This window comes from Periplaneta americana, chromosome 2, assembly GCF_040183065.1.
Source record: "Periplaneta americana isolate PAMFEO1 chromosome 2, P.americana_PAMFEO1_priV1, whole genome shotgun sequence".
NCBI lineage: Eukaryota > Metazoa > Arthropoda > Insecta > Blattodea > Blattidae > Periplaneta > Periplaneta americana.
Window position 1 is genome coordinate 178,411,098 of NC_091118.1, and position 27,091 is coordinate 178,438,188.

Here is a 27,091-nt window from a genome sequence, read left to right on the forward strand (position 1 = left end):
TTTCTCTGCATAGAAGGTTAAACAGCGTTACATTGTATAATACCAATCATTCACTATAAATTACTGACGTGAAAAAAGTTCCTCACAAGAAATACCCTGAAAATAATCGTATGAAGAATACACACAAAACTCATTTAAGCTTTACAATTCGTCATTGTAAATGAGAAGTCACTGATCTCATAAATGTTAATATAATATAATAATAATAATTATTATAAAAGAAATGATATGAGTAGCGTACGGTAAGTTAAAGTATCGTGTATTTGTCTATGGTAGGTATATACAGACAGGCCCGTAATTACTCTCAGGCCACGGCCACATGGGTCCGGGCCCAGGGCGGCAAAATTTTGAGAAAAGAAAAAAAAATCGAGCTGAAAGTATTTTCGATATTTTCCTACGTTGCAGATGCCTGCTTTAGACAGTAGCATTTTTATATACCAATTTTCTTTGTAGTTGGACTGCTGTCTAAGATTTGCTTAAGTTGGTGGGGGGGGGGGGCAAAATTTTTTCGGGTTCATGGCTGTAGCACTACCTAAATAAGGGACTATAATATACAGAGATAAGGGAAATATGAGGCCGAAAAGGTCATTATTGATTCTTTTGTTCTTACAGTCGTTTAATATATTATAATAGGATCATGATAATTACGTCGAAAACAATAGGAAGGCTTCAGTGCTTCACTTCAATGTCACGCCTGAAAATAGTGGGACAGAAGGTGAAAAGTGTCCTCGGCTCGGTAGATTCTTTCGGATTCGCCGCTTGTTATAACGACTAACTGCAGGTGCGGAAAAGCTATAGACGTGTACTCTTATTAACCAAAATTTCAAATACAATTATTTGACTCTTGCTCCGTAAAAGGTAAAGGTCATGTGTAACAGACCGTATTAAACCGTAACTATATGGTGATGGTTACCTCTGTAACTCTTTGAAGCAAAACCGTGATAAAAAAAAAGTTACTGTTTTTTTTTTGTACAATTAGTGAATTCAGTACTACCACTACCATATATGAAACACTACCACCACCTACCACTGCACTTGGCCATGACGTAAATACCTTGGTGTATTTCAGGCAGTCGAGATTTGTGTTTTGTTTATGTATGTGTACAGTGTCAGTTGTCTTTTGTGCATCAGTCTTACAAAAACAGAAATTTCGTTTGGTGACTAATTGTATTACAGTTGAAAGTAAAGAAACTAGTGTTTTAATTGTTATTCATAATTACTGAAAGAGGTAGGTGGCAGGAAATGAACGTATTTTAGGTTATGTTTATTAATAACAGCTGTGTTAAAAATTGTTCTGTGATCAAGATTCCTCGTGGATACATGTGCAAATTAGCCTGCTGTTGATATTTAAGCTCAAGTTCATTTTTGTAAACTTCATAACTTCCGTTGATTACGTACAAACTCAGTGTTTTGACATTTATAATTTGACTTTCTCTTTCAGAAGTTCAATGTATTGGACAGTTCATTTAGAAGGAGGACCGAGACGAGTGAACCATGCAGCAGTCGTGGTTGGGGATAAAATTTACTCCTTTGGAGGGTATTGTACAGGAGAAAATTACAGAAAACGTCGACCTATGGATGTACATGTGCTTAACACATCTAATTTCCGATGGTCTGCATTACCTTTGCCAAAACAGAATGACCCACAAGTAAACTGTGTACCATACCAGCGTTATGGGCATACGGCTGTTGCATATGGAGATAAAATTTTTGTGTGGGGTGGTAGAAATGATGAAGCAGCGTGTAATGTTCTCTTCTGTTTCGACACAAGTAAGTTTAACCTATTAGATTATGGTGAAACGAGCGTTGAGCGGATTCCATCGATTTTGGAATAGACACAGACGTACTTGAACTGCCAACATAGAAAACAAAAAATCACATTCAATCGCTTTCACCTTCATCTTGACGTGATAATAAAAGCCTATACTAACCTAACCTAAGTGCGTCGGTGTCTATTCCAAAATCGGCGGAATCCGCTCAACGCTCATTTAACCCAGTGCTGTACAATAATTCATCTAAGTAGGTCTATAAAATAGTATAAAACACATATTGGAGTAATTCTCCAAATTAACTGTACTATGCCGCGAGAGGTCCAGGAGGAATTACTAGGGCAACAGACCAGCAGAGGCCAGCAATATTACATCAACTGTTTTATTTATGGAGGTGGTTGCATTGATATAAGAATAGGCCTAGCCTTAAGAGCACGCATGTTGTCTTAATACAGCAGTTGCAAAAACATGCATGCCATCTTAGCGACAGACACTTGGTCTCCTACCCAGTATGCAGCTGGTCAATTTCCATTCCTGCTTGGTTCAGACGCACTGTAGAAATTCTTACTGGATTTCTCAACAAAGTAGAAGCTCTAGAAAAAGAAGCAAAAAAGAAAAAAGATAGACTACAGTTAATCTGGAGGATTACTCCAATTGGTAACTTTCCCTTTTAATCTGGCATACTAATGGCTTAATTGTGGCATTTATGTTAAATAGATATTCTCCAATGGAGTTGTCCGTCGGTGTCAGGGATGATTCCTGGCGCTCGAGATGGTCATTCTGCATGTATTATAAACCATTGCATGTTTGTGTTCGGTGGTTTTGAAGAAGAAATTGACCGATTTTCTCAGGATGTACATGCATTAGATCTTCGAACAATGCGCTGGACTTACATCATTACTCAGGTAAGTTTTCATCATATTTCTAATTGGGTTAAATTATGTGGACTTTAAGTAAATTTGTAAAGTGAGAAGCATAATTCTGTCTCACCTGCGATTCGGGCCTTATAGTTGGATGTGTAAGAGGTAGTAATAAGTGATGAATGATTGGATCGTGAGATAGCATGTGCCCAGTAAATTAAGGATAAAGCTCGATTCAACGATCTTGGCCCTTGTCTTTGCTTATTTGGCTAGTGAGCGAGCTGTGTGTTGCATCATAAGAAAGAAATTTAATGTGCACAAATGTGCATAGGAGGGGAAGAGGGAAGAAAAATGAAAATATCTGTGCTCGTAGCTGAGAGATACTCCATGTCAAGAAAATATGTCATCATGACATGGTTTAGTCAACAGACGTAGTGGTTAGTAAAGAGATGTATGGAAGAATATTGTGTCTTTAAGACGGAGTGTACATGATAAGAAGAAAGTGATCTGTGCGACCCAGCCTGTTAGTAGTGATGAGTAACTCGTTAATAGTCTATCTACAGTGAAATCTCTCATTTACAGACATCGAAGGGACGTAACAATCTGTCCGCATCTGGGAGGTGTCCATTATTGGGAGGGAGGCTCCCCATTCTAACAGTAAATTTATAATATGCATTATGTATCCCTTCATGCTTTAAATGAAATGTATTAGGTCTACTGTAATTTAATTCTAAATACAGTCTACTGTACTACAGTAAATTCTTTGCAACTTTGAACTACAATAGATAAGATCGAAAAAGGAAAAGACAGTAGGTACTGTGCAAGGCAATCTTATTCTAGGTCTACAGTTATGCAGTACTGTAATTTACAGTTTTTAACTCAACCTTTACGTTCTGGTGCCATGTCTCTCGAAACAGAACAACTGATTGAAGTGAAGAGAATAACCCTACTAATCCCATCATGTGTCGAATACAATTTCACGATCGCAGAAGCCTTGGACCCATCAGACAGGTTAAATTTTATGATTTTGTTTATCCACCTGTTTCTAGCTAACAAGAGGTAGCTGGCTGGGCTAGTGGTAGCCTTGGAGACCCTTATTGTCTTCTTTTATGTTAAGGAATTTCTGTACAGTTCTCAAAACTAAATTTTCCATTTTTGTAACACATTAGGTCTTGAAATCCAAGTTCTGTCTGCAGTTAGGAGGTAAAGCAAGCTTTAGGACTGTGAAACAGCTGTCCGTGTCCGTGTCTGTGTCTGAAGTGTCCGTAAACGAGAGTTATATTTATCATTATAATAATAATAATAATAATAATAATAATAATAATAATAATAATAATGATTTATTTAACCTGGCACTCAACCAGGAGTAAAAACTGCGTTACAAAAACACTACAAATTTACAAAGTACACTACAATTTTACACACAAAACTGAATAAGATAATAATAATAAAATGTAAACAACAAGTAAGAAGAAATCAGACATAATATATAACATATAGAAATAAAGAAAAAAGCATAATAAAATGTGAACAGCAGGTCAAATAAATGAGGCATACAAAGTATAAAAAAATAAGACAATTATTGATGATAATAATAATAATAATGATAAAAAAGAATAGTAATAACAACAATAATAATAATAGTAGTAGTAGTAGTAGTAGTAGTAGTAGTAGTAGTAGTAGTAGTAGTAGTAGTAGTAGTAGTAGTAGTAGTAATACTAATAGTAGTAATAAAATAGTGCAGTACAAAGCATACAATGAATACAATATTTTTAAGTACACACAGTAAGGAAAATTATGATTATATATAGCTCAACTTATCACATTAGAGATATACCATTATCGTAAAATATGAAAACAAAAATATAAAATAAGTTAAATATCACTAGAACATAAAAAAAATGTGAATACGTGGAAACATGCAATACAACACTTGTCATAATAGTAAGTTAGTTTGGCAACTCGTCATATTTCTATAGTATTTCAATTGGGACATAAAAATCTGCCTGTATATGAGGAGTGTCCGTATCTTGGAGGTGTCCGTAAGGAGAGGTTTCACTGTACTTACTTTTTGCAAGCATCAAAATCCCTGAATCAAGCTGTAAAAGTCCGTACACTCACTTTCAACAAAATTCTGTTATTGAATATGCTCACATTACTGTAGTGTTCATAGCATAAGTCAAAAGTAATATGATACTGCAAGTGTGTGGTAGCATCACTGTTAAGATGTAACACTCCAAGATGGAAGGTCGCATGTTCGAGTCCCGATAGAGAAATTGATTTTCTTTAGTGATCTAATTCTTTCAGCCGCACTATGGTCCTGGGGTTTACTCAACCTCTAACAGAATTGAGTACCAGTGGTAGTTTCTTGGAGGTAAATGTGCCAGGTTTGTAGGACTGAGATTCCTACTGCCATTAATGCTGATTGTCTGTACAGGTGGGATCCTTTTCCCTCAGAAAGCTCGGCGGGATCCATTTTGTACCCCATACAATAATTTTCTTTGGATCTTGTAAACAAGTGAAGAAATATGGCTGGTTCCTCAGTTGAATATTAGATTTTCTTTATTCGATAGTAAAAAATAATTACAATTATACAAATATGAATAAATATAAATAAAAAATTACCTAACATTCCTATGATTGGGTTAGGAGGTATATTCAAACATATATCTCCAACTTTGTCTGAAAGGACTATTACATTTGTGTTATTTAAGAAAAATAAAAATGGTTTGACAGGATTTAGATTATATATATATATAATTTTGTATAAAGCCGTTCCTTCTGTTTTCCTGCTATAAAGAACCAACTCTGATAGCCCTGGTTTTCCAGTACTTAAGAAGCTGATCGACCTTAAGTGTAATGCCAGAAAATGAGCTACCAGCATGTTTCAAGAACTGGTTCAGGAGTATGCTGCATTATATAGATACCAATAAGAGTACCAAAAAGAAATGTTGTATTTAAAAGTGTTCTGAGTTATTCTTTGTTTCTATGGATCTTTATGAGATGGTTACATGATTGACATTATCTAAATTGTACCACATATTTCCTGGGAACAGATGCAGTGTAAAAGCAGCTGTTAAAGGAAGATTTGCAAGATAGGATAGAAGTTGTTATGGAAACATTTGACTTCGTCAATGTTGTCAAAGTAGTTGCAAAAATATTCTGTTGAAAGTAATGATTTTTACCTGCAAAATTACACAGCAGCTCTCTGCTGGTTTGTAAGTAAGGTTATCATTATCAGTGTTTTTAGTTTCTTGATCATAAAACAGGGGAGGAAGTCAGTCACATTGTATTTGAGCGTGTCTCTCTTTGATGTTACTGTGTGCTATATATCTAAGGAGTAAAGCTTACAACTCATGAAGAACTGCAAATACTTATATAGAAGTATATTATATGAATGTGATTTTTTGATATGATATGATAAATAGATACTCGCTTACAATACCATATCACACTCTCCATTCCTAAACACAGAACATCCTTCTACTCTTCATCTTTCACCGTCTCTGCAGCTCATCTCTGGAACTCTCTACCACAACATGTCAGAGACTGTCGGACATTGTCTAGTTTCAAAAATAAATTAAAATTGCACGTTTTCAACTCAGATTCCTTTCAGTTATAAGCCCTTTTCTCTGCGATAGTTATGTAAAAATATAGGCTATATATTTCTTTCCTTCCTTTCCCCTTTTTGTTCCCTTTATCAGCTGACGAATTTATTATCATAGCCTTTTATTGTGAATTTTATTTAATTTTCTTTCTTTTCTTTTTTATTATTTTATTATATTCTATTTTGTTATATTCTTCCTTACGTTTTCCATATTAACCATTTGTGCTAAATGAGTTGCTTTTGCTATATTCCAATGTATTTTACTTTATTTTTTTTCTATTATGGTATTATTCTCATGTTCTTTAGTGTCCATTTTATTATGCTATTATTATTTCTCATTGTAACATGTTAGTATTCTGTTCTGTAAAATTTTAACTGCTTGAATACTTTGTGACCTGGTAGAGCGTAAGAGAAGGCCTTATAGCCTTAACTCTGCCAGTATAAATAAAGAATTATTATTATTATTATTATTATTATTATTATTATTATTATTATTATTATTATTATTATATGATATATATTTCTCAACATACTCGGTCCTGCTGACCCTTCACATTTCTGTATTCGGGCCAGCAGTCCCTTATTTACACTATTTACAACTTTAACACAGACGTAATGTGACCCTTGAAGCCTGTTTTTTTACTATGTCTTTCATGTCCCTTCACTTTCATTTACCCATCCTTCTAACTTATTAATTTCTTGTCCTACTTCCCTTCTCTTATTCTCAACGACACTTAAAAAACATTCCTACATTCAACTTCATTCCTTTTTTCTCATAACTAACTAAATACTGCCTTCCTGTAAATAACATAATATATTTAAACTTATCTAATATAGAACCCTAACCCTTGTTACTATTTCACTAAAAATATAACCTATTATTAAATTTACTTACTAAACACTTCTTATACAACACATTAGCGCTCGTAGCCTAACACATTAGTTTCACTTCATTTATAACACTATTTAAACAACACTATTATTCTGTAACACTGAAAAAATGCAACAGTTCAATTTCATTTATCCGTTACATAACTAATCCTGCTATTATTTACTGTTAATAATATCGATGGTCTTCCTCAAACTTGTGGTATCCATTCTCAACAGATGTTTCACCTCACTATGAAATGGCTTAGCTACATATACTACTGCACTTTGCTAAGGTAGCAGGCTCGCGGTCAATCACGTATTATTCGGCTGCTTGCTCATTTAGAACTGAATGTGATTTTTTTTTTGTAGATGGAGTGTTTAAAATGCAATTATGGCTAATATATATATAAAAAAAATCAAAATTGTGACTATTTTGACTGCTATGTGGTATATACAATGAGAAAAAGTGTGTCATTTTATTCGTAACAGCAGCTGCATCTTGATAAGTGTAATTGAAGTAAAGACATATTAATGAGCAAATATTTGGATGAAGTTTGTGCATGGTTTGCTTGCCTTCTAAGGATGTATCTGTTATTCATATTAGGGAGAACCACCATCGTATCGAGATTTCCACTCTGCAACAGCGTTAGGAGATAGAATGTATATTTTTGGAGGCAGGGGAGACTTGAACGGGCCTTTTCACTCACAAGAAGAAATTTACTGCAGTGACATCATGTACCTCGACACAAAGACATGTAGGTGGCACAGGCCTGTCACAGCTGGAGATGTTCCAATTGGCCGAAGAAGTCATTCTGCATGTACGTATCTTTAAGTAGTTAAATCAATAAATAAATGTTATTGGTAATAATGATGGTTAAAGTAATGATGAAGACAATGATGATGGTAATGACAATAACAGTAATAGTAAAGATCATTATATTGATGAAAGTGGTAGTAACGATGATGATGATGATGATTATTGTGCTGGCAGTGAAGATGTTAATTACGATAAAGATGGCTATAATGATGATAAAGATAATGAAAATGACTGTGTCATCAGTGTGATGAAAAGGATGAACACTGACAATGATCATGACTAAGCTGAGGACATTTAGGCATTAAAAATCCTGTTTTAGGCAGCCTAAATAAGCACTACCAATGGTGATGGAGATGGAGTAATGGTGATAATGAGGGCAGTGGTGATATCAGTGATGGTGATAAAGATCATGAGAATGTCAGTGTTGATAATATGAACAATGAAGATTATGACGACGATGATGATGATGATGATGATGATGTGATGGTGATGACAATGATGGTGGCTGTTATGATGGCAGCTCTTCGATTTTGATTTGGTAATGTGACACCACTTTTCTCTATCTCAAGAGACACTATTAAGTTGAACTTTGAAAATTTTAAAATCATCCTCCAATTTGTCAAAATATCTATAACTGCCTTTCAGTCTGCCTTTTTTTCTGAAATGAAGAGCTCAAGAAATTGTCAATTTATTTTTAAGTTATTATGTAGTTACTTAGGTTCCTTTGATGATTGAGATTTAATAATTGCTTTGAAATCTCCATACCTTAATTATTTGTTTGTTTGTTTATTTATTTATTTTGCTAATAATTGTAACAAAATATAATATAAACTTTAGCTCACCCCTGAAAGAGTAGAACTTGTGCACTTATTGACTTAGTGCTTTTAACATGGTTGGAGTCCAAACCTGTGGAGTAGCAGTTAGCACGTCTGCCCATGAAACCAGGTGGCCCGGGTTCGATTCCCGGTCGGAACAAGTTACCTGGCTGAGGTTTTTCCCGGGGTTTTCCCTCAACCCAATATGAACAAATGTTGGGTAACTTTCGATGCTGGACCCCGGACACATTTCACTGGCATTATCACCTTCACCTCATTCAGACGCTAAATAACCTAAGATGTTGATAAAGCGTCGTAAAATAACCTACTACAAAAACATGGTTGATTGTTAATTGAAGATGTATTTAATTTGTCTTCTATCCTTCCAGTAATGTTATATTATGTTGGTTTCTTTATTTAGCTTGTCGCATTCCTGAAGATGATCTTTGTTCATGACTGTGTCCTGTTAGATGCATATTACACAGTGGCCACTTTGGTAGATTTTTATCTTACGTAGGTGAACTACGAGGTAGTTGTGGCCGATGTTCAGTCTGAAGATTGTTGTTGATTCTTTTCTGGGTTTTGGTTATTGTTTCATTAGCCGTTCATGGATGCTGCGACATATATGTGCAGGGCCGCCGACAGGATTTATGGGCCCCTGTGCAATATTGTGCTCGGGCCCCGTTGAAAAAAAGTAAAAATGACAAGTTACCAATTAGGCCTATTCTGACCATAATAATTATTTGGAAAATAAATAAAAAATAACCCCATACACAGATACGAATCTAAAAATATACACTTTAGTTACATTGAAAACTTTTAGCAAAACTTCACATTAGCACAATATATTATATTCCTCAAGCTTCTTTTTCGGTAGGCCCTACATAGTATGTTTCGTGACGAAACTTTCGTCTTTTCGTTGTCGTTTGTTTCGTTTTCGTAAAACACTATTCTTAAAGCTGTAATTTCTAACAGGCCAACGTCAACAAACAACTCTCCTTGACTTCATTGATGCAAAATCATCAATTATATCATCAAAATTTAAAGACCTAGCAACATTGCTCTCCAGACTAAGGAGACCAAGATTACTCAGTCTTTCTTGGCACATTGTTACTCTGAATACATTTTTATTTCCTTCATTTTGTTTGAAGTTGGTGTTAATGTGTTAATACGTGCAAGTGAAACAAATTTACACACACCAATTCCTAACTCTGAGTCATGGCAGGTAACATGCAGCCTTGGAAAACTAAAAAGTGGCAGACAAATTGTGTCATTGAATGTGTCGTTCGAAAAAGCACCCCCAACCTGCCTAATAACCTTCTAAATGACGGAACAAGAGCCTTTACAGTATTATTTTCAAAACTCAAGAATGAAGAATGTGTTCCCAGAGACTGGCTAGTGTGGAGTGAAACAAATCAGTCTGCCCTATCTTCCCTGATTTGTTTCACTTCACACTAGCCAGTCTCTGGGAGCACATTCTCCATTCTTGAGTTTTGAAAATACTGTAATATTGTTTTTGGAAAGGCTCTTGTTTTCCAACAACACATTCAGTGACACAATTTATCTGCACTTTTTAGTTTTCCAAGGTCGCTCAATTTTACACCAACTTCAAACAAAGTTCTACTCCCTTTCTTAATATCTTCCAATTTTTCTGTCTCTCCTTGCGCTTCTCAGCTCCCAACTTATGCTTCTACTTGTCCGTTGTCCACTGGTAACACTAATGAGCAGAATTTACTAGAAAAACGACAATGAAAAGACGAAAGTTTCGTCACGAAACATACTATGTAGGCACTATTGAAAAGGAAACTTAATCCTCCGGCTTGGATTTGGGAGAGTCCACTAGCATATTGTGGTGAGTCAGCAGGGGTTGGTAATTAAGAGGACAAGCCAAGCGACTGAAACATATTTCAGGCAAATCCCGGAGCCCGCAAGTGTCGTGTCGATGATTGTTAACATGGGAAACCAATATTCTTTATATAAAAGTTAAACATTTACATAATGAAGTGGTAATTTGTATTAATTCTACTATTGTTGGTTAATATGTCAGATTCATGTAACAAATGTTCTTACAAAATTTTATAGTACTGGTATGTATCTGTGAATAATTATTCGTGATAATGAAAAAGTAATCAGACTCACTTAATCTGATGGGCCCCTTACTGCTCACGGGCCCATATGCACTTGCCCCATTTACCCCCCCTTCTCGGTGGCCCTGTATATGTGACAATGGTTTCAATGAATATTGTAACTCATTTTCTAGAAAGTTTAAAAAATTGTACTTAGGTCCTTTACTTCAAGTCGTCAGTTGTGGAAACTATCTCAAAAATGAATTTTGTTTCAAAATATTGTACATAAAAAATACGTCTGGAACACAGTTTAGTCAAGTATCAAATTTTTTGCAATTCATTAAGTCATATCTTTTACATTGATAGTATTCTGTTCTTATTGACGTCATATATTTGTTTGCAATATATTTAATTTTGTTTTCAGTTGTATATAATGGACACTTATTCATCTTTGGAGGGTACAATGGATTATATGATGAGCACTATAATGATCTCTATAGATTTTCTGCAGGTAAGGCATTTGATTTTTTGCTTTTGTACATCAAGTCAATAGGTACAATAATTTAAATGAAGAGTAATTGCAATTCATGATTGTGTGACACAAAATTTTGTGACTTCTCTGAAGGAAGAGAAAGATTGTCAAGTAGGTAAATAGTTTAAGGTGACCTCACAACCTGTGTTTTCACAACTGAATCACCATTGTTAAAAAAATGCCTTGACGATAAAAGCACGATGCTCCACACTCCTTGCCTCTATGATTACACAAAATGCTATAAAAAATGCTAACAAACAATGGTTGATTGATATACATAACCCTCGTGTTGCTCAGTAAGGCCTTCTGAAACCATCCTTAGAAGAGCTAAATTGAAAGTATATGAAGAGGTACAGCTTGATTCTGGGATTTGGCTCCTGCAAAAAGTAAGTAGATAGACTAAGAGCGAGTTACTCATCACTACTGGCAGGCTGGGTCACACAGGTCAGGCCGCGCAGTCATAACACCTAACACTTCCTTCTTATCATGTCGTGGTAGACTCCATCTTAAAACACAATATTCTTCCCTCAGCTACGAGCAGAGATATTATTTTCATTCTTCCTCTTTCCTCTTCCCCTCCTATGCACATTTGTGATTAAATTTCTTTCTTATGACGCAATACACAGCTCGCTCACTAGCCAAACAACCAAGGACAGGGGCCAATAACGTTGAATCGAGCTGTACATTATATTTCTGAGGATGGTAAGTAATAGGTGAGTTGATATAGTGGCCATTAACAGATCTATAAAGAAGGCCATAATTTTCGATCCAACAGTCCGATTTGATTAAGACCCTCAGCAGACACAGGTTGTAGATGAAAAAAAGCAATCATTGTATCTTCCATGTATTCCTTACTTAAATAAGAATGACACATTAATGATTATACATGAGAGATGCGAGGTTTGCTGTTTTGTGCAAGAAGATCTTCCTATTAATTCACTGGAAATATCTTATAAAGGCATGGAATTACTTGTGAAGATATTAAAAAAGTCTGTTTACATATTATAAAAGACGCAATAAGAATATTGCACAACCATTTATATAATACAACACCTAATCTCTAAATTTCATTGTTAATTTACATTGTAATTTTATTATTTATCTCTGATGTGATGATTTTAAAATTATTGTTATATTTCATTCCGGATCTCTATGATCAACTGCAAGGGCAGTCAAACGTCATGATAAAAGAATTTAGGCTTTTCTATAGCATGCGACATTGCATTTTTCTAAGTTCTATGGCGCAGGAATCTGCGACAGGTTAGTTAGATTAGTTTAGGCTTTCCCTATGCCATGCATATACGAATTTATGACAGGTTAGGTTAGGTTAGGTTAGTTTAGGCTTTTAGTATGGCTTGCATGTACGAATCTGTGACGGGTTAGGTTAGGTTACTTTAGACTTTTGGTATGCCTTTCATATGCTAAATGAAGTAAATTGTATGCTTTGCTTTCATTTTGAAGTGTTCTACCTCTTTATTTCACGTATTAAATAATTACTTTTAGGTTACCTACACCAAGCAATTCTTTCAAATTTTTAGCTATTTAATAATATGTTTTCAAATCAAATGACATCCTATATGAATTCTTCACATTCAAAACTACCTTTTCTCTGAAAATTAGACCATTTTTCCATTTTTTTCGTCAGGAAAAAACCTTCACTGTCGTGTGCTATATACATATCATAATCAAAGTCCCACTATATTATGTATTGTGTTTTAATTAATAAGTTTGTGACTTAATCATGGATACAGATTGAGTTCAAGGACTAAGCAAAAGAAAGATCTCTGTCTATCCTGATAGCCTCACAGCTGTCATATGTGTTTCATAATGCAAATCATAGTTGCAAATGATTCTGATGTATTTATTTTCTTTGTTACAGCCAACAATGAGTGGCATCTTCTGAAACCTCAGGGTAAACCACCAAGCAAAAGAAGACGCCAGTCTTGCCTTGTGGTCGGAGATAAAGTATTTCTTTTTGGAGGTACAAGTCCATGTTATAGTCCAAATCCAATTGCGTTCCTAGGCAATATTGAAGAAAATGCTGTCGACGGTCTTGAGGCAAAACTCATGGACCACAATGACCTCCATATTTTAGATTTTGGTAAGTTACAAGACTTATAAACTGACACATTTGTAGAATATTCCAATACTGAAAGCTTCATAACACAGTTTACTAAGATTAGAATGAAATTAAGGTGTTAAAAGCATTGAAATAGTACATTATGCAACGAGCCTATAATGGTAGTAATTAAGACGCGAGTATGTTTGTTTATGAAACGAGCGCAAGCAAGTTTCATAATTTTCATACGAGCGTCTTAATTACCATTATAGGCACGTTTCATACGAATGGAACTGACTTGAATTGTGAGATGTGCGCAGACGCAAAATTATTGATTTTTTCCGAGGCACGAATGTCATTGACCTTGATATAATCTAGAGAATAACATGAACATTAGGCTTAATATAACCTGGAAATTGATTTAGAATTGAAAAACGAGATGACAAATTGAATTTATTTGAATATTATTTACAATTAACGCTAATTATTATAGTAACAGAACATAACCTTCTACGACAGTATTGGATTTCCAGCCTCTGTGACTTTTCGCTAATTGTCTTTCGATTGCATATCCGAGAATAATCGATACTTGTGGTTTCATAATGGTACAATGGTGATTTCTCATTGGCTGAACAACTGAATTATAATGAATAGGTGTACTTTAATGAGGTGCATTAAAGGGCTACTATCAGGTATATAATTACTACATTTCGGCATGGTCGAGCATAAAATAATTAAAATAGTGCAGGACTGGCTATCAAGTTGATTGCAGAATGGAGGTATTGTGTGGTTAGCACTATGATCCCCCCCCCCCCCCCCCCAGTCTTTATAGCAGGCTTTCGTAACCGGATTTCACTACCTATCGTAGCTCTCCAAGTACATCATGATGCTGGGTGGGTACCGCTCCCATACACTGGCCGAAATTTCATGAGAAAATTTCTTTCCCAATGAGGACTCGAACCAGCGTGCATTCTGTAATGTCTGGTCCTAGGCAGGATGCCTTAGACCACGATGCCACGGCACGGACACATCCAATCATACAGAAGAAAAATACTCTGATGGAGTCAGCAGGCCATCTGGCACATGCACAGAACGCAGATCTATTCTTCAGTTGCTCTCTTATTGCTTTGAGGGAGCATTAAAGTTGGACATGTTCAACTTTTTAGTGAGGATCTTTTAGACATTGCGAATTGAAAATTAGTCACTTGCAAACAAAAGAAGCAATGTCTTTTAGAAGTTTTTGTCAGTGAATTGTCTAGTAACTAAAGACGTTTGTTCAAAGTGAATAATACCAGCACCGTATAAATCACCCTTTAGTAAGAAATGCTGAAAATGCTTCCTCTCTATCAGTGAAGGAATACTATGTACTTTTTGTGCTTTCGAGTGCCACAACATATAATTAAGATATTGCTGATTTATTTCTTTTACAAGAAAACGGAAATGACCAAAATTTCACCTGTCATCCCCCCCCCCCTTAAGGTAAATACAGTAGAACCCTGCTAGTCAGAACTAATTGGGATTGGGACCGGATTATCGAAATTTCGGATTAAGCCAGGAATAGGAGTGCAAGCAGAGAAACCACGCCTTATCCCCTCCCCATCCTTGATTGTTCATCTCTTTGTTCAATTTCGAGGTCACTGCTGATTGTTATCTGCTCTTCATCAGAAGAAACTCACATATTATCAATTTATTATAATATAGGGTTATTCAAAAAGAAAGAGCAGATTTCAAATATTTATTTTAAACAAATTATAAACAGTAGAAACACTTGCTGCACACCATTGGATAGAGGAAGGTTTAAAGTTTTATAGTCCATGAGGTTGCAAGCACTCAACATGCGCATCATGTGTTGCAAGTCAATCTTCAAAACGGTGGTCCATTTCTTGCCACACAAGAATCAACTGGTCCCTAGTCATGGAATTCACGGTTCCAACAATTCGATGTCGCAGATCTTGAAGAGTAGCAGGGAGGTGTAATACAAACACCCTACAGATAAAAATCACAGGGAGTAAGGTCGGGGACCTGGGGGGTCACACATGATGAACACGATCTTCTCCACCTCTTCCAATCCAACGCCACGGAATGGTGTCGTTCGGATAATGCTCCACTGAAAAAAAGTTCATACACTTTCTTTACAGAAACAGTGCAAAAAACATTCACCTTTGGTGAGTTCTTGCATGTTCGGTGACTACGCAAGAATTTTCAGTCCCTCAAATTCGAACTGGCGAGTAACTGCGGCGGACAGGTCGTTGCTGTTTCCGCTTTGCTTATGGCCCTGGATCGAGCATCACGTGTAACCAAACGTTAAAAAAATTGAACCTTCCTCTATCCATTGGTGTGCAGTAAATGCTTCTAGTGTTTATACTTAATTTAAAATAAATATTTGAAATCTGCTCTTTCTTTTTGAATAGTCCTGTGGTATAGAAAAGGACTTATTCATTCACTACTGACAAAGTAAGTTGTACTGTGTATTGTACATCTTGAATTTCTAAATATTGTAGCATTAAATTATTGAGTTTCAGTTCAAATTCTCCTTTATTTTTTTTCTTTCTCACTTTTTTTTTGTCTTTGGGATGTTCGGATTATCTGGAATTTTTTATTAGTGGAGTTTGTACTAGTGGGGTTCTACTGTAATCTCTATCTATAATATCTTGCTTATGTCCTTCCCAAGAATAGGTAATCTCATGTAGTTTTTCTTTTTTACTTTTTTCAGCACCTTCATTACGTACCTTATGCTTGCTTGTGGTAATACAAAATCATATGGAGGAGACCTGGTTGCCTGAGGACATCAAGTAAGGATTTTCAGGATACTTTGATTAATCCATCAACAGCATTGAAAGTAATGTTCAGAAAATATTCTTTTTCAGTTTGCTTACTTTTCATAATTAAAAAGGGTAAAATCTATCCCACAATGCTTGGTAATGTATGTATGTATGTATGTATGTATTTATTTATTTATTTATTTATTTACACTGCAAGTGGACAAGCACCGGGTGGCAGTGGTATATACAATATTAACAATACACAATAAAATGATAAGCAATACACAATAAAATTTATAATACACAATACAATTTTATACACAATACAATAAGAATACACAATACAATTTAACACAATAATAATAAAACATAAATAAAATATCTAATTTTACAACACAACCTACATAATATTATGCATAGGTCCTACATAAGTTTCAATAGTCTTTCACTTTACTCTCATCTCATTCCCTGTAGTGGCACTATGACGCATTTCACTGACACTTTAGCACACATTTCACTGACACTCTGTAACACATTTCACTGACACTATAGAACACATTTCATTGACACTATAAATTATCACTGATCGGAACTGTTCACTGCACTGTAAAACCATAACTTCACTGACTCACCTCGCTTCACTGATAAACAGTTCAAATAAGTCAAATAATTACATCTTTATGCATACTTATAAACAGAACTACATTTAAACTAAACATTTCTAGTCTAAGGCCCTCTTACACGCTATTTTTAAATAATTTACAATTCAAACCAAGGAAGTAAACTCGTCAGGCTAGATAAATACATGTCACCTTAAAAAATTAAATGTTGAATGTCACCTTAATTTTAATTTGCACTTTATACACAACTTTTTAAATTATTCTTGAATCTCCTTAAGGAAGGACAGCCCTCAAAGACCGCTGCAGGTAGGTCATTCCAATCATTTATAGTTCTATTTCAAAATGAGAATTTACCTACATCCGTTTTTTGTTTCCTACATTTGATTTTAAAATCATGATCGTTCCTACCATAGTACGTTGGCTTTTCTAACTGAGCCGTTATGTCTACCCATGCTTTCTGACCTAGATGTGCTCTATACAATGATGTTATTCTAGTTTTCCTACGTCTGTTTTCCAAAGTTTCCCATTTAAGTTCTTTTATCGTATCGTTTCCATCTTCTCTTTTACCTTTAACAAATTTAGCTGCCCTATACTGGATTCTTTCTAAGGAATTTATCTGATATATTCTATAGGGACCCCAACATGTAGTTCCGTATTCCATTAACGGTCGCACTAACGTTAGATATGCTATTTCCCTCGATTTGGGGCTAGCCTTTCTCAAGATTCTCATAATAAAGTGAAGTGCCCTCCATGCTTTACCCATAACATTATCAACATGCTCTCCCCAAGAAAGTTTGGAGTTTAAATACACTCCTAGGTATTTACAACATTGTTCTTGCGGAATTACAACACCACTGAATTCGTAATTAAGACTAGTTTCCTCTCGGGTTTTACAAAATGTTATAGATTTACTTTTAGAACCATTTATTTTCATCCTATGCTTTAACGCCCAGTTATAAATTTTATTCAAGTCTGTTTGAATAGCATCTACATCTGAATTATTTCTAATCTTTCTATAGATAATGCAGTCGTCTGCAAATAGCCTCACATTTGATGTAATATTCTGGCATGGGTCATTTACGTATATTATAAAGAGTAATGGACCCAGAACGCTGCCCTGTGGCACCCCTGAACTTATATTTCCAATTTCCGATATTCCATGACCTACTCTAACTCTCTGGGTTCTACCTTTTAAGAATTCTTAGCCTACTTAACTTATCTATTAATATGTCATGTGGCACCAAATCAAATGCTTTCGAAAAATCAATCACAACTGCATCGATTCTTCCGCCTCTATCTACCTCTTCAGCTAGATCCTGAACCAGCGACGTAATTTGACTATCACATGAGAAGCCTTCCCTAAAACCATGCTGGCGGTTGTAAAACCAGTCTTTCGCATTTAGAACATGACGAATATAATCCGATATCAAATGCTCCATGACTTTACATACGACAGATGTAAGACTAATCGGTCTGTAGTTTCCGACGTCTAATTTATTTCCACCTTTATGTATGGGTACCACTATAGCTGATTTCCAGTCACATGGAATAGCTGCATTGTTTATGGAAACATGAAATATACGCATTAAGTATGGAATTATGGCCTCGGAACCTAATTTAAGAATCTCTGTAGCAATACTATCTGGTCCTCGAGACTTCCGATTTTTTAATTTCGTTATTCTCTCTCTAATCCCTTTGGAAGTTATTTTGAAAGTCGAATTTGGTTCACATTCACGGTCTGTGACACAACCACTCCTCTCAGCGGGATTATTATTATTATTATTATTATTATTATTATTAATAATAATATTAATATTATTATTATTATTATTATTATTATTAATAATATTAATAATAATAATATTATTATTATTATTATTATTATTATTATTATTAATAATATTAATAATAATAATAATATTATTATTATTATTTATTATTATTATTATTATTTATTATTATTTATTATTATTATTTATTATTATTATTATTATTATTATTATTTATTATTATTATTATTATTTATTATTATTTATTATTATTATTATTATTATTATTATTATTTATTATTATTATTATTATTATTTATTATTATTATTTATTATTATTATTATTTATTATTATTATTATTTATTATTATTATTTATTATTATTATTATTATTATTTATTATTATTTATTATTATTATTATTATTATTTATTATTATTATTTATTATTATTATTATTTATTATTATTATTTATTATTATTATTATTATTATTATTATTATTATTATTATTATTATTATTATTTATTATTATTATTATTATTATTATTATTTATTATTATTATTATTATTATTATTTATTATTTATTATTATTATTATTTATTATTATTATTATTATTATTATTTATTATTATTTATTATTATTATTATTATTATTATTATTTATTATTATTATTTATTATTATTATTTATTATTATTATTATTTATTATTATTATTATTATTATTTATTATTATTATTATGTATTATTATTATTATTTATTATTATTATTATTTATTATTATTATTATTTATTATTATTATTATTATTATTATTATTATTATTATTATTATTATTATTATTATTATTGTTGTGGTGGTGGTGGCGGTGGTGTCCATTTCAATAATATTACAGATAGTTCATTTTATGAGGAATGCTGAGTCTAGCAGCAATGTGGCGGACATTCACTGCGTGACAATAGCGTCATTGGTTGTGTGCTGTTGCTGCCACCAGATTTCAATATGAAATATTGCGTACTTACCAATTACTTCAGATACTGCTGAAAGTGACCTCCTTCCGCTGAGAGACACGCCCTACACCTCTTAAACAAATTATGTGACATATCCTGCAGTTCAGCTAGTGTAATTTTTGTCACTTACTGTTATATTGCATTCTTCAGTTGTTCTAAATTATGGGGATTCTTTTTATACACTTTACGGTTTAAGTTTCCACAAAGATAAAAATCACAGTAACTGAGATCAGGGGAGCTAGGGGGCCACAAACCTCTGTTTATTATTCAGTCTTCGAAAACTTCCTTCATGGTTCCTTTGAACTTTTGGCAGTATGTGGGTAGCATTGTCCTGTTGAAAATAACGGTACCGGTATTCTTTTTCTTCGTCTGTAAGCTGACTGAAAAATGGAGGCAGTATTGTATTCACAGTTGTGTTATAAAATATTGGCCCTACTTTGTCACTGTGCAACGAACTTGCTGTACAGTAAGTGGATTTTCATCACTCCAATATCGCACATATCAAGAACTGACATGACCATTGAGATAAAACCATGCCTCCTCAGTCATAAACATTAGCTGTGGATCAAGGTGTCCATTATAAACATTTTCAAGAAACCGTATTCTAGGGACAAAATCTGTTTGCTTGATTTCTTGCACAAACCTTATTTTATATGGTCGGAATTTAGCTTGGTTGCTTTGTGAGCTGACTTGCAGGATGTTTATTTCTTGAGCTAGGCGATGAAGAGATTTCTTTGACTTAATTCTAATCGCTCTTTAATATTTTCAACTTTTTTTTTTTTTTTTTTTTTTTACAGTTAAAACGTCGTTTATGCTTCCTAGGCTTGTCACAAACCGAACCTGTTGTACGCCATTTTTTCATTAACTTCGAAACGCAAGACTGTGTAGGAATTGTTGAATTGTGAAATTTGCGAACAAATCTACAAATGAATTTGCTATAATTGTTTTTTTTCTTTTGCATAACACATCATCTACTTTCAGGCAATTGAGTTTAATAATAAGTATTTTGTGTATGGATTTTTCTGTTTTAGAATTTTTTTAAACATATGCATTATTATTTATGTTTGCTGATATAGTAATTCATGCTATAAAGAATTCTCAGGATATTTGCTTTTGTAGGAAATTTTTCTTTTCTTTTCTTTTCAAATACCTTCAACTTCTACTTGTTTATTTATTTCTAATTTTTCTTCATGTGGGCTGCCTTTTTAGCTGGGACTTATTCTAAGGATTTAATTTTGGAAATGGTACCTTGAAGATATATTTATATATATATTTTTTCTTTCTAATTTTTTTCTACTGATTTCACTATATGTTATCCATTTCATGTATTCTATCATACTTTGTGTAGTGCATAATTTGAAACTACAGTGAAGCTTTGATTAATTATTATTGTTATTAATTTGTTCCACAAAACTGTGATGCTTATTGAAATTGCTGTAATAAAATCATTTACGCCCATGTCATAACGACAATTTGTTTGGAAAATAATACTACCTACATATAAAAATTATTTGTTTTAGGTTATAACTTAGAACGAAATTATATATCATTCTGTAGCACTATTATATTGATTTAATTTAATAAGAATTATTAAATACATTACATTGGTTATAGAACTTCATCAGAAAAGCTTACTGTGGGACTATTTTACTTCGGGAAAATTTTACTCTAAAGGACTCTATAAATCTATCTGCAGTGGTCGGCATTTTGTAACTCGTGAGTCAACCCCTTAACACACAAGTAGGGCAGAGGGGTAATGTATTATCTCCCTCCCCTTAGCCATCACTTGTTCATTCAACATTAAGCAGTTTAGTATCCTCCTCCTACCTTCCCCTTTGCTGTGTATTGTGAGCTACATTTTATATGACGTACTCTTTGCTGACCACTGATCTAGAGGGTACAGTGAAAAATAATAGGGTTGCATTGATGTTCTTGCAAATTCTGTAGGTGCCCCTTAGTTTTTTGTTTGTTTAGTTTAATCTCTTTCACTACGTCAAGATGCATCTTCACGAGGAGGGCAGAAAACTTAAGTGCTGTAAAGTTCAATAAATATCGAATCTCGTGTTTCTGTGGGGTGCCATGTTTGTTTACAGACTTTAACATTGAACATTTTGAACAGTCCAGACTCTAGAATGAATATGATTCATCTTCATCAGTGCAAAACCACTCCAAAGATACAAGCTAGTACAGCAACACAACCTGTAAATTACTGCTGAGACAATAGAATTTTAGACAATTTAACTCGAGTTCTGCAAGCATTACAGATTGTCGTGATCATGTACAGGAACAAAAAGCTCATTTATATCACGGTTTTCTTACTTTATACAGTAATGGTCTTACTAATAAAAACTCTATATACAGACATTTAACTCTCTTATACTTATACAATGAGTAACTCGTTTATACATCGTCGTGTGTAACTTCCTTACTAATAATCACTATATACGTCGTGTATAACAGTATAACTGTTACACAGCTACGTCATAGTTTCGTCATTACTTCATTACGAAAGGTAATAGAATATCTGAGATTTCCCCCCCCCCCCCAGAAATGTATATTTATTTAAGTACCAGGTCGCAAAATGGACCCATGCCTTTTACAAGATGTATGTAACATAGTACATGATTCAGTATAAAAATACAATTTACATTCAAACACTTTCACCAAGAGTGAAGTGTTTTACAGGAAATCACTCATTCATTAAACACGAGAAATTACTAAACTATTGAGCACTGGATTTGGATGTGTTCTTACAGAGTTTAAAAATTTGGTTCTGGCATTTTGAATATAATCACTAAATATGAGATTCTCTATTGCATCCGGTAGAGCGCTCTAGTGTGCCATGTTAAGAATCAATAGTACAACTGGCTCTGATCAATTACCACACTATATTTTGGTCAAAGAGTACAAGCTACAGCAATAATATTCTAGTTATTCTGTGCTCTTTGGCGTGTTATTCTGTGGTTACAAGGCATCCATCATCATGAAGTGACAGTCGATACGAACAGCTGTTAGAGGGGCGGCCATTTTTTCTCTATATACAACGCTTAAACAAGGGGTATCGTATATATAACTACTGCAAAGCAATTCCCATTGTATAGTTACAGATTGTTTATACATCCATCGCTTATGCATGGTTTATTAATAACGTTTTCTGCCTAAAACATTGCATAAGTCTCGTATAAAAACTATACATGGTTTATTAGTAAGACCGTAAGGGTGAAACCTAACCACTTTCCCCCTTTTACTACATATGTTAATGGATTATAGTGATTTTATAGTTGTCAGGTTGAATTTTCTTTTGTCAAATTTTTTTCACATTTCGGTATTGACAAATACTATTACTAGCAGTTAGACAGTTGACAGTATCATTTGCCTTTGAAGAAGCTACTAATGTTCATTGTACGAAAATGACTAGCAAGTGTTATTTTAAATTTGAATATAATTAATAATCAAAATTATTAACTTGTATTAATATTAATATGTAATAAAGTAACAGTTAATACTTAAACAGCATACATTTTGAAATAGTATTCTGTTTTCTGTGCTCATACTAATCATTCCACTGGGTCATATAAAACAAATTTTAGGTTAGGTCTCATGAACTGTGAACTGTTTAGCTAAACAAATGAATTCCATGTTGCCAGACAAAATACATTTTAATATTTTATCAATCAATCATTCAGCCATAAACAAATTAATTAATATTGTTATTGTTTCAGTACTTAGCATTGTGATTTTACCTGCTTTGGCGATACTTGATAACAGTTAGCAACATTGAAATGACTGCCATATTAGCTTTTTAGGAAATAATGTTACATGAACCCTACTGTACTATATTTATGGTTCAGCTCCTCTATTGCGAAGACTGAAGAACCGTGAAGTCCAGGTGTGGCCACATGATTCACATTACAGAACATTTGGCCACGTGACTGGATGCTCTACATCAGCGTTTCTCAAACTATGGTCCGCAGACCACCTGTGATCCTCAAGATCTGCCCTTGTGGGGCTTCAAAAAGGAAAGAAGAAAAATTAAATTCAAACGAATTGCGTATCTAACTATAGCTGAAAATCTCAGAGTTTGGAAATGACACATGGCAATCACCTTTCACTTTTTCTTCCAGTACTGACATTTTATGAAATTTATTACCCTACCTGTCTATCGACTTCCCACTATACTCTCAGCAACAAAAGAGGGATTTAAAGCACTGTGAACGTGGTGTTTTTCGCCATCTTTTCCCTGTACATCAGCTGATGACATGTGGCTAAGTACAATGGCATATCTTTCAGATATATTCTCAAAATTAAACGAAATCTCTCTCTCTACAAGGTAATTATTTGACTGTTCTCAATGCGCATGAGAAAATAAACTTGGTTTGTGGGTCAGTTCCGTAAAACAAACGATTTTTTCACTATTTCCAACCCTAGAGTTTTTTTTGGTCGAAAATGATTTCGTTATTGGAAAAGAATTATGCAATGACATATGTTCGCATCTCGAAACTACGAGATCACAATTTTAAACTTATTTTCCAAGTAAATATGACGAATTTTCATGTGTTCGTGATCTATTTCATTGCGGTATTGAAACTAACAAACTTTCATTGAGTGAAAGAGAACAGTTAATTGAACTCTCGAATGACACCGGACTTAAAGTGAAATTCCAAGCGGAAGGTAAGGTTAATTTCTGGACCTCATCACAAGTGAAAAGAGAATATAGTGAATTGTACAATGATGCTTTACAGATTATAATTCAGTAATTGTGTGAGAAAGGGTTTTCATCACTAACTCTGATAAAAACAAAGTACCGAAATCGACTCAATGTATGTGACGATCTCCAACTTAAGCTTACCAGCATACATCCAAATATAGAACAGTGCTAGAATCGGCAGGCTTATTCATCTCATTAATGTGAGCACCAACATTTATTTAGTTTGTCTAGTTAATAAGTTAAAGATTTTATCTCTAATAGCCTTGATTTATTAAAAAATGAAAATGATTTTTTCCTATTAACATTAACTTAATTAGTTAATAAAGGGTGCGGCAAAACATCCTCCCTAATTTAAAGTTTAAATAAAAAACAGATGAATCAAAATAAGGAAGCTGTATTAATATGAATAGTACCTAAACAGTGGGAAAATTAGGTTTACATGCGTTGCCGTAGCGATATCAAATGACATGCGCAAAACAACAAGAACTGAATAGGAAACTTTATTAATATGAATGGTATCTTAACAGTGGGGAATTTTTCATTTTTTGAATATCGTGTCTCTCAAGTGGTGTCCTTCACTATCAATGCATTGTTGAATGCGACTTCGGAAATTCTGCATCACTCTAACTAGCATTTCTTGAGGAATAAGACCAATTTCTTCCTGTACTGCATTTCTTAGGTCTGGCAAAGACCTCGGCCGATGTTTGAACACCTCAGCCTTAAGTTGTCCCCATAGAAAAAAATCTCAGGGTGCAAGGTCTGGTGATCGTGCTGGCCAGGGGGCGTCGCCACGTGAAGAAATTAAGCGTCCGGGAAACATCTGTCTCAGGACTTGGAGAGAAATCTGAGCTGTGTGAGAGGTGGCTCCGTCCTGCTGAAACCATACCTGGTCAATTTGCAGCGCATTGAGTCTTGGTGCCAAAAAATTGTTGATCATAAAAGAGTACTGCTGAGAGTTCACTGTTACAGTAGCACCATCCTCTTCAAAAAAGTATGGACCAAGTATCCCAACCGCGCACCATACAGTAACACGATCGTTATGTAGAGGTTTTTCATGAAGTTCATGAGGGTTCTGTCCACTCCAATATCGGAAATTTTGATGATTCACGCATGTAAACCTGAATTTCCCACTGTTTAGATACCATTCATATTAATACAGTTTCCTTATTTTGATCCATATATTTTTTTATCTAAATTTTAAATTAGGGAGGATGTTTTGCCGCACCCTTTACTAATATGAAATTATATGAATTAAATTTATCTTAATTACTTAATTCTGTTTTAAAATATAAGTATATTGCTATTAAAATATGCTACAAAAATGATAAATTTGCTTTCCAAGGAAACAAGAGGAATGTGGTCCGCAGAACTGTTCTGACTTAAAAAAGTGGTCCCCACTTCAAAAAAGTTTGAGAAACGCTGCTCTAGATTGTGCGAATGTTAGTCATTCATGAGAAATGTACCAGTGCATGATCTGACAGAAACGATGGTTAGTAGAATTTTGACAATAATCAAATTTAATTATATTAATTAATTAATATAAGTTAATAGAAATTATCGTAATCAAAGCTTTACTGTATTTATGTGAACTTCTTGTAAGTTAGCCTCACTGTTCCATTCCTTTACTTCGTATTTTATTACCTTGTTTACTGTTACAGGTGGGAGATCCGTGCAATGACCACTAACAATAGTATAAGTCGACCCTTGAACAATACAGGATGATGATGTTGAAGGAAGCACGGTGCTTATTTAACTTGTATATACACATATGTTTTATATCTATTGAGATGTACAGCGCTTTGTTAATTATTATTGTTTGAAGTGCTAGTATATTGTTTACTATGTCATGAATCTCTATTTCTAGTCCTTGTATTTGCATAGTCATTCTGTTGTTAAATCTTGCAAGTCAAGGAAGAAATTGGAAGACATGTTCTGAAATTTCACAGTCTATGAGAGTGTGGATGCTTTTATTTTATTATTTCCTCTCTAATAAATGATTAATTAATATATATTTTTGTTTTATTACTCTTATAGTGTTTATAGTTCAGGTCCACTGAGATTTACAAGGATGAATGATAAAAGGATTCATCATTATCATCATCATCCTGTCAAGTACTAGTCCCAAAAGAACTGTTATGGCCTGAAAAAGCGATTTTCTTGCCATCATTTCATAGTCGACCAAGTGACCGTTTCCCATTTGGACAATACTTCATTATTGCCTTAGGGATCCTGGATGAAACCATTCTTGAGACGTGTTCCTTCCAGTTTAACTGATATCGGGAGATATAGTCCAGTATTGATGACACACTAAGTTCTTGAAGGATATCTTCATTTTTCTTTCGATCCCATTTAGTGTAGCCAGCTGTTCGGCGCATGAATCTCATCTCGCAAGCTGTTAGTCTGCTTTCATCTTTTGTCCTTATAGTCCACGCTTCACTCCCATAACATAAGACTGGTCGAGCTATTATTTGATAAAGATGAGTACGAGTTGATTTTTGTACTAATGAAGGTTTTAAAACTCTATTAATGATGGCCATTGATTTGTTGAATTTTACAATTATTTTATCTGATAAATCCAAATTTTCAACAAAAGAAAGTTTATATCCTAAATAATTAAACTCATAAACTCTTTCCAAAATTGTGTTATTTAAACAAATTTTGCTTGTTATTGAGTATTGGCCATTATTTTTGTTTGATAAAAGGATTAAGATATGAAATATGTAAAATAATTTGTTCTCCATTTATTATTATTATTATTATTATTATTTATTATTATCATCATCATCATCATCATCAGTAAAAAATATAATTTTATTATTTAACTAGCTG

At 33.8% G+C, this 27,091-nt stretch overlaps 1 protein-coding gene across 3 annotated transcripts; it reads left to right on the forward strand.

Annotated features, from left to right (window-relative positions):
* Nucleotides 1–213: 213 nt before the first annotated feature.
* LOC138694867 (kelch domain-containing protein 3) lies at nt 214–26,271 on the forward strand. Of its 3 annotated transcripts, none has more exons than XM_069818999.1 (8): nt 214–242; nt 1,442–1,770; nt 2,487–2,674; nt 7,711–7,924; nt 11,229–11,315; nt 13,216–13,437; nt 16,109–16,187; nt 25,921–26,271. In XM_069818999.1, the coding sequence occupies exons 1-8, from the start codon at nt 229–231 to the stop codon at nt 25,982–25,984; spliced, it is 1,197 nt and encodes a 398-aa protein (XP_069675100.1). In that variant the 5' UTR covers nt 214–228; the 3' UTR covers nt 25,985–26,271. The 3 variants fall into 3 exon arrangements, with proteins under 3 accessions (XP_069675100.1, XP_069675103.1, XP_069675101.1); XM_069819002.1 differs by lacking the exon at nt 214–242 and adding an exon at nt 660–781; XM_069819000.1 differs by lacking the exon at nt 214–242 and adding an exon at nt 762–1,228.
* The last annotated feature ends 820 nt before the right edge of the window (nt 26,272–27,091 follow it).